The sequence below is a fragment of the Acinonyx jubatus genome, chromosome D1 (genome assembly GCF_027475565.1).
Source record: "Acinonyx jubatus isolate Ajub_Pintada_27869175 chromosome D1, VMU_Ajub_asm_v1.0, whole genome shotgun sequence".
In the NCBI taxonomy this organism is placed as follows: domain Eukaryota; kingdom Metazoa; phylum Chordata; class Mammalia; order Carnivora; family Felidae; genus Acinonyx; species Acinonyx jubatus.
In genome coordinates, this window is record NC_069390.1 from 4,750,509 (window position 1) to 4,769,458 (window position 18,950).

The 18,950-nt window shown below is 58.2% G+C and overlaps 1 protein-coding gene and 1 long non-coding RNA gene across 3 annotated transcripts in view; one reads left to right on the forward strand and one right to left on the reverse strand.

The window, feature by feature from the left end:
- LRP5 (LDL receptor related protein 5) overlaps nucleotides 1-18,950 on the reverse strand; it is a 103,738-nt gene that overhangs the window by 62,169 nt on the left and 22,619 nt on the right. Inside the window, exons 2-3 of one of the 2 annotated variants that reach the window (XM_053202821.1) lie at nucleotides 11,889-12,285; nucleotides 5,160-5,357 (exon numbers count right to left, since the gene is read on the reverse strand). In XM_053202821.1, coding sequence (XP_053058796.1) covers nucleotides 5,160-5,357; nucleotides 11,889-12,285 — 595 coding nt within the window. The remainder of the gene's footprint in view (nucleotides 1-5,159; nucleotides 5,358-11,888; nucleotides 12,286-18,950) is intronic. The other variant, XM_053202822.1, reaches the window with a different exon arrangement.
- Nucleotides 12,296-16,367, forward strand: LOC128311729 (uncharacterized). The gene is made up of 3 exons (XR_008290232.1): nucleotides 12,296-13,524; nucleotides 14,147-14,299; nucleotides 15,962-16,367. It is a non-coding gene; the product is annotated as an uncharacterized LOC128311729 (long non-coding RNA).

The following is an 18,950-nucleotide window of genomic DNA, read 5'->3' on the forward strand; positions in this document are numbered from 1 at the left end:
CGCGGGGCAGTTCCAGCCTCTCGCCACCCTTGACGGTGACGCGGCCCCCCAGCCCTTCCCAACTGTTTCTAGAAAAGTGGCTGGTGGCAAAGTGGCCCGCAGGGAAAGAAGAAGCGGCAAGGAGGAAGCCACCGCTGATGACCGCGAGCCGGGAACAACACGCCTGCCTCGCCCTGATGTTTGAACAACTTAGCACAAACTGCGCCAAACGTGCCTGTAACGCCAATAATTTATATTATCACAGTAAACAGAACTTGATACCGAAACAACGGGGCGCCTGGGTGGCTCAGGTGGTTAAGTGTCCAACTTCGGCTCAGGTTATGGTCTCGCGGTTCATGAGTTCGAGCCCCGTGTCGGGCTCGCTGCTGTCAGCGCTGAGCCTGCTTTGGATCCTCTGTCCCCCCCTCTCTCTGCCCCTCCCCTCATTCCCTCCCTCCCCACCGCCTCAAAGATAAACATTAAAAAAAATTTTTAAAAGGAAAAAACAAAACAAAACATCTTTCTTCTATGTATTTATAAAGCCCAGCAAACGAGAACACGTTTTTAATGATATTATGGATTTCTAACTTTACACCTGGTGGCGTGTGTATTTATCTGGTTTCATGACTTTCCCTCGACTATAGGCTCCCTGGTGGCGTGGAGGGCTGCAGGGGGCAGGTCACCACCACATGCGAGCCCCTGGCACCGCACCTCAGAGAAACATTGACAAGGTTTTACTGAGCAACTGAAAGCCACATGCCCATGACCGTCCCTAATCTGACCCAACGATGCCTCTGTTTTGTTTTCTTGATGTCACTCCTTTAATGTTTATTTATTTTTGAGAGAGAGAGAGAGAGAGAGAGAGAGAGAGAGAGAAGCACACACAGGGGAGGGGCAGAGAAAGAGGGAGACAGAGAATCCCAAGCAGGCTCCATGCTGTCAGCACTGAGCCCAACGCGGGGCTTGAACCCACGAACTGCAAGATCGTGACCTGAGCCAAAATCGAGAGTCGAATGCTCAACCGACTGAGCCACCCAGGTGCCCCTGCCCCCCTTGATGTCACTTTTTTTTTTAATTTTTTTTTATAACATTTATTTATTTTTGAGACAGAGAGAGACAGAGCATGAACAGGGGAGGGGCAGAGAGAGGGAGACACAGAATCTGAAACAGGCTCCAGGCTCTGAGCTGTCAGCACAGAGCCCGACGCGGGGCTCAAACTCACAGCCCTCACGGACCGCGAGATCATGACCTGAGCTGAAGTCGGCCGCCCAACCGACTGAGCCACGCAGGCGCCCCCGATGTCACTTTTTAAATAGACTTATTGAGGCGACATTCACGTAACACAAAAGTAACCAGTCTGCTGAGTGAACAGTTCAGTGCTATGCAGCACACAGTCACGATGTTACTTACGCAACCACAGCCCCCAGCTACTTCCCTAGATTCCCGCTGCTCCTCTGGAGAACCCCGGGCCCCCTCAGCGGTTCCCCCTCACGTCCCCTCCACGGGGGCCCCCGGCGGCCACCAGTCTGCTTTCTGTCTCCGAGGATTTGCGCAGCCTGGACATTTCACATAAATGAAATCATGCCACGCGTGGCCTTGTGTGACTCGCTTTGTTTCCTTTAGCATCAGGTTTGCACGGTCCCTCCGTGTTGCACACATGCTAGTGCGTCACTGCTCCTCATGTCTGGACGGCATTCCGCGTGTGGATGGGTCACACTCTGTTTGTCTATCCACCTGTGGCCGCACATCTGGGCTGTTCGCACCTTTGGGCTATGGTTCGCACCACTGCTACGGACATTCGCGTGCACGTCTTTGTTCCTGCACCGATTTTCAACGCTCTCGGGGAGATGCCCAGGAGTGGAATCGCGAGGAATCGCGAGATCGTACGGTCACTCGACGTTCGCATTCTGAGGCACCACCAAACTGCCCTTCGTGATGTTGTCATTTTTTAAAGTAACGTTTATTTGTTTTGAGAGAGCGAGTGAGCGCAAGGGTGAGGGAGGGGGAGAGAGCGAGAATCCCAAGCAGGCTCCGTGTGGCGCCCCACGTGGGCCTCGATCTCATCACCGTGAGATCGTGACCTGGGGCCGAGTCAGGAGTCAGATGCTTAACCGACTGAGCCACCCGGGCGCCCCGTGTCATTTTTTGATCAGAAAAGCCAGAGGTGTCGTTTCTCAGGCTGTCCCTCCTCCCTGCCTCAGCTGAAGGCACCACAGGAAGCTGGTGCCAGGCCTCAGCTCACCTCACCCACCCTGGCCCCTCCTCTCAGGACGCCCCTCTCCAAGTGGAGTTCCAGCCGTGAGCACCCTACCCCCTGCTGGATCCACGAACTCCCTGAGCACACCAGCCGCTATTGAGTGCTTACGGTGTCCAGGCGCCGTGCAATGAGTTGACGTGCACCATGGTATCGGGCCCCATGGACACCTCTAGAAAGTACAATCACTACCCCCATTCACATGCGAGGCCCTGAGACTCTGAGCAGTGAGGCGACCCAGGCATGGTCGCAGCTGAGAGGGGACCACGCAGGTCCGTCTGGCTCCAGCACTTACCCTCTTTACCAGCAGATTATGCTCCTACTGGGACAGCCCTAGACACATTCATAGAGTGTCAGCCACCTGCAGAGCTGGAAGAATCTGGCAGTGAGGCAGGAGGAGGGCTGAGTAAGTCCTGGAGTCACAGTGCCTGGCTTCTCTCGACTCTGACTAGCTGTGTGGCCTTGGGTGAGTTCACAGACCTCTCTGTGCAACATCATAATAGGGGATTACACCTGCAAACACTTCATAGGGTTGGTGTGAGCAGGTAACGAACTGATAAATATCCTGGCAAACAGCAAGTGCTATGGAAGGGTTAGCCACCATCACCCCGTCACCACATCACCACCATCATCAGCATCACCACCACCATCATCACCATCACCAACATCATCATCATCACTATAACCACCATCATCACCATCACCACCATCATCACCATTATCATCACTACCAACACCATCATAACCATCACTATCACCACCACCATCACCATCATCACAACCATCACCACCATCATCACCACCTCCATCATCATCACCACCATCACCACCATCACCTCTATCATCATCACCACCATCATCACCGCCATCATCATCACCATCACCTCCATCATCACTTCCATCATCATCACCATCATCACCTCTATCATCATCACCACCACCACCATCATCACCATCACCACCTCCATCATCATCACCACTATCACCACCATCACCTCCATCACCACTTCCATCATCATCACCATCATCACCATCATCATCACCATCATCACCATCATCACCTCCATCATCACCATCATCACCTCCATCATCACTTCCATCATCATCACCATCATCACTTCCATCATCACCACCATCATCACCTTCATCATCATCACCATCACCACCATCATCACCTCCATCATCATCACCATCACCTCCATCATCACTTCCATCATCACCATCATCACCTCTATCATCATCACCACCACCACCACCATCATCACCTTCACCACCACCACCACCACCACCACCACCATCATCACCTCCATCATCACCATCATCACTTCCATCATCATCACCATCATCACCACCATCACCTCCATCATCACTTCCATCATCATCACCATCATCACCTCCATCACCACCACCATCATCACCTCCATCATCACCACCATCACCTCCATCATCATCATCACCTCCATCATCATCACCACCACCACGATCACCATCATCACCACCATCATCATCATCATCATCATCATCACCACCACCATTATCATGGTTTAAATGCCACCACTATCCTTGCTGTCTCCTGTCATAATCCTTCAACCAGGCACCCCAGCCAGCAGCGTTTCCAGCCTCTAACTCTCCCTTCACAACGACCATCATCACTCAGCTCCCCAAGGACCACAGCTCCCTAGGCTGCCACACTCTCCAAGTCTCAAGCCAGGCCCCAGGCCAGTCTGTGATCCCAGAAACAATGGGAAAGAGCGTTCTAAACCAGCTGGGCATAGTCAGCAGAGGTCAGGGGAGAAATGAGGCCTCCTGCCAACAGCCATCAGAGTGAGCCTCTGACCTCAGTCGCACCTTCAGATGATTGTAGTCCCAGCCAGGAGCTTGACTATAACCTCAGGACACACTCTGAGCCAGAACCACCCAGCTAAGCCACTCCTAATTCCTGATCCCCCTCCCCACCCCCAAAAAATCCCGTTTGCTGATTCAGGTGGCCCAGTTCGGGGGTATTTTGTTACACAGGAATAGATAACTAATACACGCGCCTGAATAAAATGAGGCAAACCTGCCGATATCCTCAAATCTGCGGGAGCTGTTACCTGCCTGTGTGTGCACAGTCTTCCCTAAGCCATGTGACTGCAGCCCACGGCACCGGCACCCACGTACTCCCCTCCTGGTTCGGGAGTCCCACCGTGCAGGAACAGGGCTCTCCTCCCAGGAGGATCCCCAAGACTCGGCACAGAGCTGGCAAGGCAGTCTGGGCGGTAAATAAAGTGCCCTTCACCGTTCCTACATCTGAAGCGTAATGAGGTAGGGGGCCGAAAGCTCTCAAAGCAATTACCTGACATGTAAAACATCCTTGATATTTCACTCACTTAACCCATTTTACAGAGAAACGGTTATGCGTAAGGCCCTCTGGTGAGGCCAGGGAATGCGGTGGACACGAAAACCCCAGGATGCATACTTGGGGCGGGGAGGAAGGGGGCACGGCGAACTCTTTACAACCCTGTCGGACCCTGAGGCGGTCAGGGCCACGATCCCTTCTCTGTGATTCTGAAATCCAAAAAACTCTGACCACGGCAAGAGCTTTGCTACCCATTTTGTGGCAAGACCCGCGTGTGGCTGTGGGCTTGGTTATAGCCTTTCAACCCTACTGAGAAGGAGCATCCTGTGTCGTGTTGTGAACATAGTCACATGGGAGATGGCAGGTGCCCCCCAACCCCGGACCCCCCACGGGTGTGCTGTGTGCTCTGTTACTGCGTGAGGTTCTCAACAGTCCCGAACGCCTCAGGCCCCAGGGTTTCAGAGACGAGACCACGGGTCTGAGTTAAGAAGGGTCACTGGCCAGCACCCGGCCCGGACCGGCCGAGGCCCTGGCGGTGACTGGGGGGCCGCGGGGAAGGTGGGGACCCACCACCGGGCGGGCACTCACCGGAAGGAACCGTCCAGGTTGGCGCGGTGGATGAAGCTGAGCTTGGCGTCGGCCCAGTAGAGCTTCTGCTCCTCGAGGTCGATGGTCAGCCCGTTGGGCCAGTAAATGTCCGAGTCCACGATGATCTTCCGCGTGCTCCCATCCATGCCTGCCCGCTCAATTCGAGGTGTCTCTCCCCAGTCTGTCCAGTACATGTACCTGAGGAGGAGGCAAGCACGAGCAGAGAAGGCTAGCACAGACCTGCCTTTTCGGTCTCTGTTTCCTGTCGATGCGACCGCAGACGCATAAACAGAGGCCAAATTTGTCCTAAAATCTCACCCATTTGACATAACCAGTGCTTAGGGCCTGGGATATTATTGCTTCCAACTTGTTTTCTAGAAAGTTAGTAATAGGTTAATCTTTAAACAGAGTTGGGTAATCAAAATATACTGGGTTCCCAACTCGTTCTTAGACAGCAATATATTCTGGGTATCCTCTCCTTTAACTAACAAAATTCTTCCTTCTTGTCTTTTTTTTTTTTCGTTTTTATTTCTGAGAGAGAGAGAGACAGAGCATGAGCAGGGGAGGAGCAGAGAGAGGAGAGAGAGAGAGAGAGAGAGAGAGAGAGAGAGAGACAGAATTTGAAGCAGGCTCCAGGCTCTAAGCTGTCAGCGCAGAGCCCGATGCGGGGCTCGAACTCATGAATTGTGAGATCATGACCTGAGCTGAAGTCGGACGCTTAACTGAGTGAGCCACCCAGGCACCCCCTCCCCCCCTTACTCTCTTGATGATAGAGTACTATAAATTATTTACAAGACTTCACATCAGATGTTTCAGTTGTTCCTGATTGTTTGCCACTACAAAAATGCTGTAAATGAACTTTTTTTTTAAGGTTTTATTTATTTTTGAGAGAGCACAAGCAGGGGAGGGGCAGAGAGAGAAGGGGACAGAGGATCTGAAGCCAGCTCTGTGCCGACAGCAACAAGCCCGATGCGGGGCTTGAACTCACGAACCGCAAGATCATGACCTGAACGGAAGTCAGACACCCAACCGACTGAGCCACCCAAGGGCCCCTGTAATTGAACTTCTAAAGCCAATTAAAACACATAAGATGGAATGTTATTTAACAGTTTTAAAAAGTTAGCCATGAAGCCATGAAAAGTCAGGGAGGAAACGTCAAAGTGTATTAATAAGTGAAAACAGCCAACCTGAAAAGCCTACACACCGTGGGATTCCCACCATAAGATGATCTCAAATCTTGGGGCGCCTGGGGGGGGGGCTCAGTCAGTTGAGCATCCGACTTCGGCTCAGGTCATGATCTTACGGTTCATGAGTTCGAGCCCTGCATCAGGCTCCGTACTGGCAGCTCGGAGCCTGGAACCTGCTTCGGATTCTGTGTCTCCCTCTCTCTGCCCCTCCCCCACTTATGCACGCGCTCTCCCTCTCTCTTTCTCTCCCTCTGCTCAAAATTAAATAACCATTAAAAAATGAAAAAAACAATCTTTGTCAAAACCAGACTGTATACGAGCACATAGACAATCTCTGTACCTTCCCTTAATTTTTCTGTGAACCTAAAACCGCTTAAAAAAAAAGGTCTATTAAAAAAAAACCCCACGTGGGGGTGTGCACGGACATTACAACAGCAGTGTTCCCTGGCGGGGGGGGGGGGGGGTGCGGGGGGTGTGACCTGGACTGCTTCTGCCCGCCCCCCAGTTTACAGTAAGGGGCAGGTGCCTCACATCCACGAGAAACGACCCCAATTAAAGCTTCTTATGCGGGGACACTGGGGTGACACGTTCACACCCCCCCCCCAGTACCCAGAGAATGCGTCCGGTTGTCCAGGCGGGGCGACCACCCAGCGTGCACAGCTCTTAGCGACAGCGGACGGGAACCACACCAGCCCGGAGGACACGTGACCTCCGCGTTCCGGTCAGACGCGGATGAGCCACGGGACCCGGGGATGGGACACCTGTTTTATGTGGCCTGCCCGGCGCGTCTCTGCAGCCAGGAGGGCAGGGTCCACTTTCACTCTGAGAAGCCCCGCTCCCGGAGGTGGCCCATGACGCTCTCCGGGTGGTGCGGCCTCCCCGCTGCCCTCCCGCTGGGGTGGGTGCGGGCAGGTGCATCCTGGCCTCTCAGCAAATCCCATAACCCTCGGTCTCTGTGACTGCTTTAAAGGCCAGCAGCTTGCCCACGCGGGGCCGATGGGGGTGAGCCTGAAAGCCGGACCCAGGGAGGCAGGGAGCTCCTGGGTCCCCCCGCCCGTGCCGTCTGTGCGAGGGCCCGCGGGGAGCGCAGATCCAGGTGGGGAGAGGCCGCGCCCCGTCCCAGGCCCACAGACTCTCTCTTGCCTTCCAGCTGCTTCTCCTTGACCAGGTAAGTCCCCCACTGCCCTTGGCTCTGCTCCTTCACAGGCCGGATCTGGTCCCCTTTCCACGAACCCTTAGCGTGCCCGCTGCTGCCTGTGTGCCAGGGGCAGCCCTGCGGCCACAGCAGGTGCAGGTGCCTGGGGGGCCACCCCCATTTGTGAGGCCGAGCGGTCTTGCCAGAGGGGTGTCGTATCCGAGCTGGTGCCACGCCCACCTGCTGGAGGAGCTGGGCCGGGGTCACTGACGGTGAGCTTGCAGGGGCCAACCACACCCGGCCGCTGTCACCGAGCTCTGCTGCCCTCCAGCCCCGGCAGGGACGGAGAGGAAAAGAGAGCACCCTTCACACGGAACACCTCTCCCCAAAGCCTCCCTTGCGCTCTCTCCTCTGCACCTGGAGACGCGGCTGACGCAGGGCAAGCAGGAATTACCACTCCCACTAGACAGATGGGAAAACCGAGGCTCCAAAAGGAGCCCCACGTCACATGCCAGTGGCTTGGGAGCGCCGCATAGCTCTCTGAGTGAGGCCAGGGCCTGGCCATCATATGACTCACCCCTGTGCCAGCAGGCCCGGGTGGTGGTGAACTTCTGGCAGCCCAAGGCCTGCAGGTGCTGTCGGTCAGCTCGGCAAAGGCTCCCGCCAGCCTGGTGTAGACGCCTTCCCTCCCGGTGTCTTCCCGCCCCCAGCAGCCTGGAGAGGGCCCAGCCTTTGCGCCACCCGCAGAGAAGGTATCGGGAGAATAAATCTCAGGGCAATCCACTCATGCCCTTCCCGAATGCTCCACGGCAGCCAGCGAGAGAGGCTCCTCAGGACCTCCTCGAGGAGCATAATTCAAATTCCTTCCCCCGGGTCTCATCACAGAGGCCCGCTGCTTTCCTTAAATGGGGAATTTGCGAGCCCCTCTGTCAGCCGAGACCAGTTGGCGTGGGTGTGCTTTGGCAGGATCCCTGAACACGGCCACAGGCCCGGCCAAATTCCACGGGGGAAAATCAACTTCCGAAGGAAAGCAGAGCGCCTGGTCTCTGCGCAGAGGCTGGCCGCGGTCGTGGGGCGGTCGTGGGTCGCGGTTGTGCGTTACTTTAGGGCAGGACCATTTTGCATGTTAAAGAAGGGGTTGGGTTTTAGCCCGGCTTTAACTTGAGACCCGGGAGCCGCTGCGGGCCCCTCGCGGGCCGAGCAGGCCGGGGCTGGTGCGGCCCCCACGCCAGGTGCTCCGAGCCAGAAGGTCCTCCCCAGAGCCTGACCTTGGCCCTGGGGACGCCGGGGTCCTCCGTCTGCCCCGCCTGGATGCTCGCGCTTTGCCACCGGTGCCGCCGAAGCATTGCTAGGCTCAGCGTCAGGACCACGGGCGCTCCTGGCAGCGGAGCTCTTGGTCACGTGCACAGAGACGGGCTGAGAACCTTCCTTCCTGATGAGGAGGTCCGGGTGGGTACCCCCTCATCCAAGGAAGAAGCCCAGTGGGAGACCATGTCACCGGAGGGCACGAGGAAACGACAGAGGCTCTGACGGAGCGCGGAAGGGGAAAGCGGATCCTGCAACCTTGTGCTCGTGGCCGGGACGCAGCACAAGACCTGTTGTCCCAGCTCTCAGGACGGCAGTCCCGTCCCCAGGACTCAGCCCCAACTTGTGACTTATGTCACTGTGGGCATCGAGCTGCCGGCCTGGAGTCCTCTCGTCCTGGGCAGCAGGTCGCCTCAGGGGACAGAACGGGCATCTCAAACCTTAGCCACAGGGGAAAGAAGCATGGGGGAGAAGGCCAGGGCCCCAGAAGTCCTTCCCAGGGCGTCAAACCCAAGGTCAACGTCGCCCCAGGAGCAGGGTGTGGGAGAGAATTCAGAGGCAACCTCAGACGGGATTTTAATCCTTTAATGGGAAAAAGCCAGAGCCAGAGACTGACCGGCTCCCGGGGATGGTACAGGCAAGGCCAGCCTGACGGGAGCATGGAGCAGACTGCTCCCCACCGAGCACCGAGCACCCCCCAACCAGGCACAAGCACCTCCCAACTGAGCACCTCCCCACCAAGCATCTCCCGATCAAGCACCAAGCACCTCCCAAGAGAGCACCTCCCCACCAAGCACCCAGCACCTCCAATCAAGCGCCTCCCAACCAGGCACCAAGCACCTCTTCACTAAGCACCTCCCAACTAGGCACCAAGTACCTCCTAACTGAGCACAAGCACCTCTCAACCAAGGTGGTGACAGGTCACGAGGAAGAAGAGAGACTTCTGTGCCCCGACACGGAGGCTACGTTTGGGGTGGGGGTGGGGGGAGGGGCATTTTTAGCGTAACAACAACACATACCAAAGCCACTAACTGTTCGTGGTGTTTTCTGCATGACATGTGACATGGTCGCAACCCTGCACAGCTGGGGACACTGAGACAAAGAGCAGCAGCACAGAACCCTTGCCTCTCGTCTTTCTCTCTAAGCTACATGCAAAGTAACAGCAAACCCCACATGGTTCTGCCTTCCAAACAGATCCCAACTCTGGTGGCTTCTCACCCACAGCCCGCCAGCTTTCTGATCCAAGGCGCCACCCGCTACGACCAGGTGACAGTGACAGCCGCCAATGAGCCCCCTGCCCCCACCCTGAAAGTCCACTCTGGCTCCAACCGCCGGAGAGACCCCTTAACGCACGGGCCAGACCCAGCGACTCCTCCACTCGAAATAGGGCCTGCCCCTCACCCACTCGATGTCCTCCCCTCTCCCCGCCCCCCACCCCACTACAGCCCCTCCAACAGGCCGGGCCTCCTCCTACCCCAGGGCCTTTGCACTGGCCACTCTACCCACAATATCCGTCCCCTGCGTGGCCACATGGCTCTCTCTCTCATCTGCTCTCTCTCATCTCTCATCTCTCTGCTCAAATGTTGCTCACAGACACTCCTAGGCTCCTGACCTACAGGAAGCCACTTGCCTCACCCTCTTTGTCTTTGGGCCCTGCATTATTCTCTTCTGGGGCTCATATTCTTCTCAGACATCCTATCTATCTACGGCCTTCTCCCCTCAGTGCAAAAGGGCCTCAGGGCGGCAGCCCTCAGCCTCTCCCATCACTGACAATGTCCCCTCCCGGCCAGGGAGACTCAGCCATGCCAGCTGCCACCTCCTAAAAGGTGGTCGGCAACTCCGGGAGTCGCGGAGCCACACCGCAGGAGAGGAGAGGTTTGAATGGGGAGCATCCTGGGAGGTCAGCATGGCCCCGGACAGCTCAGCCTGCTTGCGGTGGGGGTGGCAGAAGGGGCCTCAGAGACGCCACTGTCAGGCTCGGTCCCCCAGGACGCTGAGGCTGGGGTGCTCCTCTGGTGGGGCGAGGCCCCAGGCTGGTCTGGCCTGACTCCAGTGAGTCTGATTATCACGACCTTTGGGGCCGTGAATCCCAGCCCATCCCACCCCTGGCGCACGCGCACACGGTTGACATGGGAACCAGTGGGTTCTAAGTCAACACGCTGAGCACCCCGGACATGCGGTTTACTTGGCCACCACAGCACCCCCTCGCCCAGCCTGTTCCCCGCGCCACCCACACACCAGCCACAGCGCGGCCAGGGTCACCCGCAGGGCAGAGAGGGCACGGGTGGGGACAAGAGCAAGTTGGTGGCATTAGGTGACCAGAACCCAGGGGCTCGTCCTGTCCTCCTGCTCCAGATGTCAGGGAGCCGTCCGTCTCCGACAGCGAACCGACGGTGGTTCGGCCGCTGCCTCCAGGCAGGCACCCACCGCCCGGGTAAGGGCGTGGGGGAGGAGGGGGCTCGGGGGTAGGGCTGACGGAGCGAGCAGCGCCCGCTCAGGGAAGTCTAGCATGAGCCTGGCCGGGCCGGCCGGCGACACTCAGCCGCCTCCCCACGCCCTCTCCGGCACAGCCTCCAAATCCCAGGACGTTCCCAGCTTCGCTGCCAGTCACACAACCCCACCTGGATCTCACCGCTGGGCCCTGAGCCTTCGCGGGGCACAGTGAGCCCGGCCAGCCAGGGAGCAGAGGAGAGCAGACGGCTTCCGAGAGGCCAGGGAAGCAACCCCCCGGCCAGCTCCCCTTCCGGACGAGGGCCTTCACCTCTGTGACACCATCTTCGCCGACGCTGCCCGAAAGGCGTAAACGGCAGATTCCACCTGCTGGGTCGCCTGCACCTTCTCGGGTGCCACCGCGCACCCGACAGAGAGGCCCAGTGACTCAGATCCACGGCCAAGCGCTCCCAGAGCCTCAGACGTGGCAGGTTTAAAACAGAAACCCAACCCCGGAACATCGAGGGGAAACAATTCTCGACAAGCTCTGAGAGGCGAACTCCTTTTAAGAGGGCCGGGTTTCCTCTGCAAGAGCTGCTCGGGCTCAAGGGAACTCAAGAGGGAAACCGCGACCCCCTGAGCCCCGCCAAGGAGGAAGGCAGCTGGGTTTACCCGTGAGCGGGGTCCAAGGCGATGGCCCGCGGCTGGTCGAGGTCCTGCCAGAAGAGAACCTTCCGGGACGTCCCGTTGAGGTTGGCTACCTCGATGCGATTGGTCTCGGAGTCCGTCCAGTACAGCTTCTTGCCGACCCAGTCGCAGGCCAGGCCGTCAGGCGACACCAGGCCAGAGATGACCACGTTCTGCACGGCGGCCCCCGTCTGGTTCAGGTAGATCTGCTTGATGGCCTCCTCGCTCACGTCCGTCCAGTACACGGCTCCCTTGGAGAACTGGAAATCCACGGCGGCCGCGTCCTCCAGGCCGCTGACCACGACGGTGGACTCCAGCTTGACCCCGCCGGCATCCACCAGCCGTACGTCCCGGCGGTTGGCAAACAGCAGGAGCGGTGAGGCTGTGGGGGGTGGAGGCAAACCGTGAGGACCGCTGCCCAAGCCAGGAGCCGCACGGCCCGGGACGGGGGGGGGGCTGTGGGCACCGACCGCGTGCCCGGCCGCGCCCCAGGCCCCCTGCTCCTTCCCTCTGCTCCCCGAAGCACTGGCAGGAAGGTGCCCAGGCAGGCCCAGGCCGGGCCATCGCGAAGCTCCCCCAGTAACGGCACCGCTGTTACTGAAATCACAGAGGGCGGCCAGCCAGCTCCCCCAGGCCACGGTGACTCTCTCTGCCACGCCCGTCGCCTCCCACAGGGATGCCGCGGCCGCACTGGGCCTCTAGGGGCCGCAGAGAAGTCACCGTGACGGCAAGGGAAGGGGATGTGAGGGCACCAGTCCTGGCCGGGAGAGCCTGAGGATTCCCGTGCGATTCCAGGACCCGCTGTCCGCGCTCAGGCCCCTTCCTAGGACGGTGGCCTCGGTGTCCCAGTCCGGAATGCCACCCCTCAGCTCAAACCCCTCCGCCAGCTCCCTGTGCCGCTGGGACTGAGGTCAGGCTGCCAGAGCGAGCGCCCCGCTCAAACCCAGGCCACGGCCTCCGCAGGCCGCGCGGGGACACCGGAGGGCTCAAGGTCAGGACCCCCCGTGGGGCTCCCCACTGCCCCTGCCCCGTCAGTCTACAGCTCTGAGGCAGGAAGGAAGGCTACAAAGATCAAACGGGGGGTGATGAGCCACATCGAGCTGGGCATCCTGACCTCTCGCAAGGAAGAGATGGCCACAAAGGACATCTGTCCCCAAATCTCTGCCCCAGGCAGGTATAAACAGAGAGTACAGAGCATTGGTCCTCACGGGCTGACAGCTCTTTGCGATTCGCACACAGAGCTGTGCGGGCTCCTCTGGACCCCGGGGACCCCGTGCGTGGGCCTGGGCTGGGGGTGACATTGCGCCCATCTTACGGAAGGGGAAGATGAGACTTCGAGAAACACCTGCGCGGCCAGGTTGAGCAGCCCCCGCACTCTGGAACCCGTATCGTATTACTTCTCGGTGAATAGTTACTTCAACAGGAAGTTTCTAGGAATTAAAAAATGGAACCTTCCCTGTTCTCCCAGCTTCTTACAGGAATCTTTCCCAACGTGCCGAGGGTCCCAGCGGACCCTGCACTCCAGGAGGGCCCGCTAGCCTGGGTAAGAGCAGTGCCCAGCAGCTGCTGTGTAAAACATTTCCCCCGCCCCACCCAGCCTCCAGCACCCACCTTCAAGAAGGTGAGTTACCTCTGCCCCGTAAGAGGTGTGGAGGAAAGGGAGGGGCTGTCCAGAAGGGTGTAGGGCCCCACCCCCAGCTAGAGGCTCTGGAGAGTGGAGGAGGGATGCCCACGGCCACAGGCCTGGCCAGCAGCTGGGTGCCATGCAATGGTCAGGTGCCAGCCAGTGGGAGAAGGGGGAGGATGGTGGCCGGGGCTAGGGAGGGTCCAGAACCTCCAGAGGAGGAAGAACCCATGACCACCAGAGGCCGGGGGGCCCTCCCTGGGAACAGGGCCACATGTGGGATCTGGAGGACACAGGGGCAGCAGCGGGCAAAGCCACAGCAAACAAAGACACCCCACGGCACGCCCAGGGTGATGGGCGTGCCCGCAGCACATTCCCATTCGTCACCATCGTGACGCTCCCGGCCACCCAGAGCAAGGATTACCAGCAAACCCATTCCGCCCGCAAGGTTCAAGGTGCCCAGGCTCCTGAAGTCCCCGGCGGCAGGTCCCCTGGCTCGTCCCCACTCGTCCAGCAAAGGCGTGACCTGCCCAAGCACGCGCAGTCAAGATTCCACACTATGGTTCTTAACCTTCTGAGGGTCACGATGTTCCCTGATAAGCTGATCCTCTCCCCACAGACACACAGAGGCACACACACAGTGCTGTCACCAAGCCCCATGACGTCCCCCGCCAGGGAGGACCTTGCTGAGGCACGCAGGGAGAAGCAGCTGACTTCTCTTACTATACATCAGGATCTGTCTCAGGAGGGAGTGAGCTCCCTGTTGCCACAGGTAATCAAGGGGAAGTCGGAGAGGACAGGTGCGGGGTGCAGGGTGTGGGGTGCGGGGCGGGGTGGGGAGGGGGCAAGTCGCTAGCCCAAGTGTTAGCCAGGAACCCAGAACACCCTACCCCCCAACAGAGGTCTCTGAGTGGGATGGGGTGCTGAGCCGGGAGGGGAGAGGGAGGAAGGGAGCTCTTGGAAGCTGCCCCAGACACAAAAAATCCTAGCTGTCTGTTCTTTCTCCCCAAACTGGAAAGACCACATTTTCACCACGGTTTACACTCTGGGCAGTTCAGGTGTATCCTTCAAAGGCCACAGATGGGGGGGGGGGGGGGGTGTTTTTCAATTTTTTGTGCTTTCCCCAAAGTGAGACTCTTGGGGAGGGGAGCCACCCTGGGAAGCCAGGGGTGGGTGGGCGGCAGGCAAACGTGGGTGCAGCCCGGGCAGGCGCGGCCCCAGCGGGCAGGCCCTTTCCAGGAGGAGCCACTCCTGCTTCTAGACTGTTTAGAAAGCATGGCACACTCAACCCCTAAGTCCCCAGAGGCACCCACCTCACTCTCCAGTCCCCTGGGAACCCACAGAGAGGGGGACTTCCACAGCTAAGAGAAGGCAGCACCCGCTCTCCCGGTGGCCTGCTCAGGGCCTGGGGGACCCCGGCCAACTGGACCCCCCACCAGGAGACAGGGCCTCCCGGGGGGGCCCCCTCCGCTCCCCCAGGTGGAGAGACGCTAGGGGGCAGGACAGACAGAAGCCAGCCTGCCATGGTGATGCTGGTGGGGGCAGGGCCAGGTGGAGCACAAAAGTGGGGAAGGTCTCAGGACAGCAGTGAAGAGGGAGAGTGCACTGCACCGAGCCTAGGACAGAGCTGGCCCAGAGAGCTATGGCAGAGCGCCGTGGAGCTCCATCTGGGACACGCAGAAACCCACGCCTCATGTCCTATGTTACAGTGGGGGAAACAGACAAGAAACACTACATACAACAGAAAAGGCAAAGTTAGTGCCTTGAAACAGCAATGCTATGGTTTGGAAAAACAGAGCAGGATAAAGGGTTTGGGGGGAGGGCTGTCATTTCACATGAAATGGTCAAGGCAGTCCCCCTGAGAAAGTAACAACTGGGCAAAGACCCGAGGGGGTGAGGGAGGGCCAGAAGGGAGGCACCACCAGCCGAGGGAGGAGCCAGTGCAAAGGTCCTGGGGTGAAGCATGCGGGAGGAGCATACGTTGGTTCTATGTGCTTGCTCCTTCCCGCCAGGCAGCCTAACTATGTGTCCAAGACCCTCTGATCCTACAGCCCCCTGCGAGTCAGGGGTCTCAGTTGCCTGCCCCCCAGGTGAGTCGACTGTAGCTCTGGGAAAGGCAATCAACCTGCCCCAGGTCACTCAACTCAGGGACGATCCGTTGACTTGTGGCCTGAGGTTCTGGGCAGTGAGAAGAAGGAATCACAGGAAGAAAGTGCAACGTAAGAGGGAAGAGGAGAGGAGGGCGGACAGGCTGAGAGCAGGAGCCACTGGCCTGGCCACCTCCCAGCTCCAGAACCCACAGGCATCGCCACGAAAAACAGACTGTCACCTGGTGGCCGCGGATGCCGGGACAACCCTTCCAGAAAACACTGTGGTAAGGGGTATTAAGGACATAAAAACATCTAAGCCCTCTCCCCGGGGATCACCCTTATAGGAATTCATCCCAAGGAACACCCAGAGGAAGGAAAAAGGTCTTGGTCACAGTATTTGCTTTGCTGCAGCCTTACTTGTAATAAAAAATAAACAAAATGCCTCCCGAGTCAGAGGTAACCAGACTGTTCTGTCAGCACAGTCACATCCACGCACATCACGGGAAAATGGTTGCGGTAACATCAGAGAATGTGTCAGACGCCGTGTTAAGTGAAAGCACCCACACGCCACCTCCCTGTAAGCCCCGGTTCGTACGAGATCCGCGGATGCGGGAACGCACTGGTGGGGGGGGGGAACAGCAGACTGGACAAGGCAAAGCTGACCCTGGTGGGTCTCCGGGAAAAATCACTCTTTATGTTTCCACCCCAAGTTCCATTTAGGTTGCTACAAAGTTATCTGTGCAAACGCGTTTTTCAGGACCACGGACCCGTCGGCCCTCCCGCCGCTCAGACGTGACCCTCTCGGACTGCGACGTCTGGTCTGGGATGGGGGTGATCACTGTACCTGTGAGGCCGTGAGGCTTGGCCAGGGCGATGCATACGAAGGCTCAGGCCCGGAGCAGCACGACAGCAGCCGGGCGGGCCAGCACCGAGCCAGGTCTGTTCCAGAAGAATATTCACGGACTCGGATGCGGGGCGGGGGGGGGGGGGGCCTGGCCTGTCACCGGGAGATTTGGGGCAAAACTTTAGAGGCAGGAAATGAGATCTGCTCTTTATTGAAAGCTACTAGGGCGCCCCAAGCAGACTGAATCCCCCATGACTTTCTTCCTTGGTCCTGGTTTCCCAGTTGGCTTAACCAGGCACAGAGTACCCTTTCCGTGACCCTGGGTTTCCACGGCCCCTTCTTGGCATGACCCTGAGGACCCCTCACAGAGTCCTGCGTTCTCTCCGCGCGTCTGTGGTGCCAGGGGCCTGGAAGCAGGTGGTCTGATGTTCCCGGCACGCTCGGCCGGTGTGGGACGAAGGCCGGCTCCTTCTCCCTCCGGCCTCGGGTGCCAGGGCCCGTGATCAATTTCCAGTCCCCACCGCAGCAGGAGCCTGAAACCCCAGCACCAACCATCCCCCCGTTACCCCGTGTAAGCACATCCACTATTTACACACAGAATTCATAGCAGATGTCCGGGCTTCCGTGGCAACACCCTGTATTTTATGCTGTTCACATGGTGACGCTAAACACAAGCAACTCAAGGTAACCCAATCCGCCGCTCGTCCACCGAGCGAGCAACGCTTTCAGTACACGCCCTATTGATACTCACCAAGCGTTACACTGCTCATCGCGGAGCAGGCAAGGCCTGGACACAAAGCTGTGGATCCGTCAGCCGGGAGCGACCCTTTGTCCCACGCCAGCCCCACGGGGAAGGAAGACTACACGGGCCCGCATTCGAGGAGCCCAGAAACCGACGGGGCAGGACACACACTGCGCACGCACAGTTAACCTACGCGGGAAGAAACGGCAGGTGAGGGCCACGGTCAGGGGGTGCCTGGAGCCTGAAGGAGACTGAGCCGTCAGCTGGACCTGGCAGGCTTCCTGGAGGAAGGGAGACCGGAGCCTTGAAGGATGATTAGGGAATGCTGAGCACGTCTAGGCTCGACACCGAGATGCCTCTGTGACTAAGTTAATTTTACTCCCGACGGCTTACAAGCCACTTACCCAACACCTAATGGCCCCGGGTGCCTGCTGGCAGTTCGTCCAAAAGGGTTTCGATGCTACCCTCTCGCACACCCGTCCCCAGGGGCAGGCGCGCCACCACCTCTCCCACCTGTGCCACTCGTCCGGTGCTCCCGGGTCCACCTCCACCTTCCCTCTGCTGGTCTCCTGTCCGCCTGTCCAGCCCTGCAGCAGCACCGAGCAGACCCCTCCTGACTCTCCCCTCCCCATCCCCTCACACATTTTACAACCGGCTTCCCAAGTTGTCTCTGCGGGGACCTTTTTATGGAAGCTTCAGCTTTTCACGGCACGAGAAAGCAAAACCGTCACGGCTTGGCCGGCGGCACAGAGAGATGCAAACGGCGCTGCTCGCACTACGGCTTGTGGCGGCGGAAGCCCGGCTTCGGGAGCGCGGGAAACGACAGCGGGCGGTGGGTGGAGGCGACGGCCACACGGCAGCACGAATGCGCTTCATGCCGCTGGACTGGACGCTGTGTAATGGTTACGATGGTCAACTTTACGTGATGTGTATTTTAACACTGCTATTTACAATAGGAAAAATGAAACCGGATGGTGGGGCGGCATAGAATATTATAAGCTACTGCAAAGAATGACTTAGAACTCCAATTACAGCCTTCGTTCAGGATTTTGTTTTTAAATCTTTTAACGTTTATTTGTTTTTGAGAGAGAGCGAGTAAGTAGGAAAGGGGCAGAGAGAGAGAGAGAATGAGCAGGGGAGGGGCAGAGAGAGAGGGAGACACAGAATCCAAAGCAGGCTCCAGGCTCTGAGCTGTCAGCACAGAGCCCGACACGGACCTCGAACTCATGAACCGTGAGATCATGACCTGAGCTGAAGTCAGATATTTGACCGACTGAGCCACCCGGGCGCCCCCAGGATTTTGTTTTTAAATTTTTTTTTTCAACGTTTATTTATTTTTGGGACAGAGAGAGACAGAGCATGAACGGGGGAGGGTCAGAGAGAGAGGGAGACACAGAATCGGAAACAGGCTCCAGGCTCTGAGCCATCAGCCCAGAGCCTGACGCGGGGCTCGAACTCACGGACCGCGAGATCGTGACCTGGCTGAAGTCGGACGCCCAACCGACTGCGCCACCCAGGCGCCCCATGGGATTTTGTTTTTAGATGTTGGGCAGTCATCAGAGCATGTCCACGATATGCTATTTGTTTATTTCATCCAGTGTAGACTCATTTATTCCTATCCTTAAATGGGTTAAGATCCAATATTCCCATTTACTCTGATGTCCATACCTCCCTGGACTGGGATAGTGAGAGTCCCTTCACACTGGCTCTTGCATCCTCTTGGCACGTCCCCATTACCCGCTGAGGA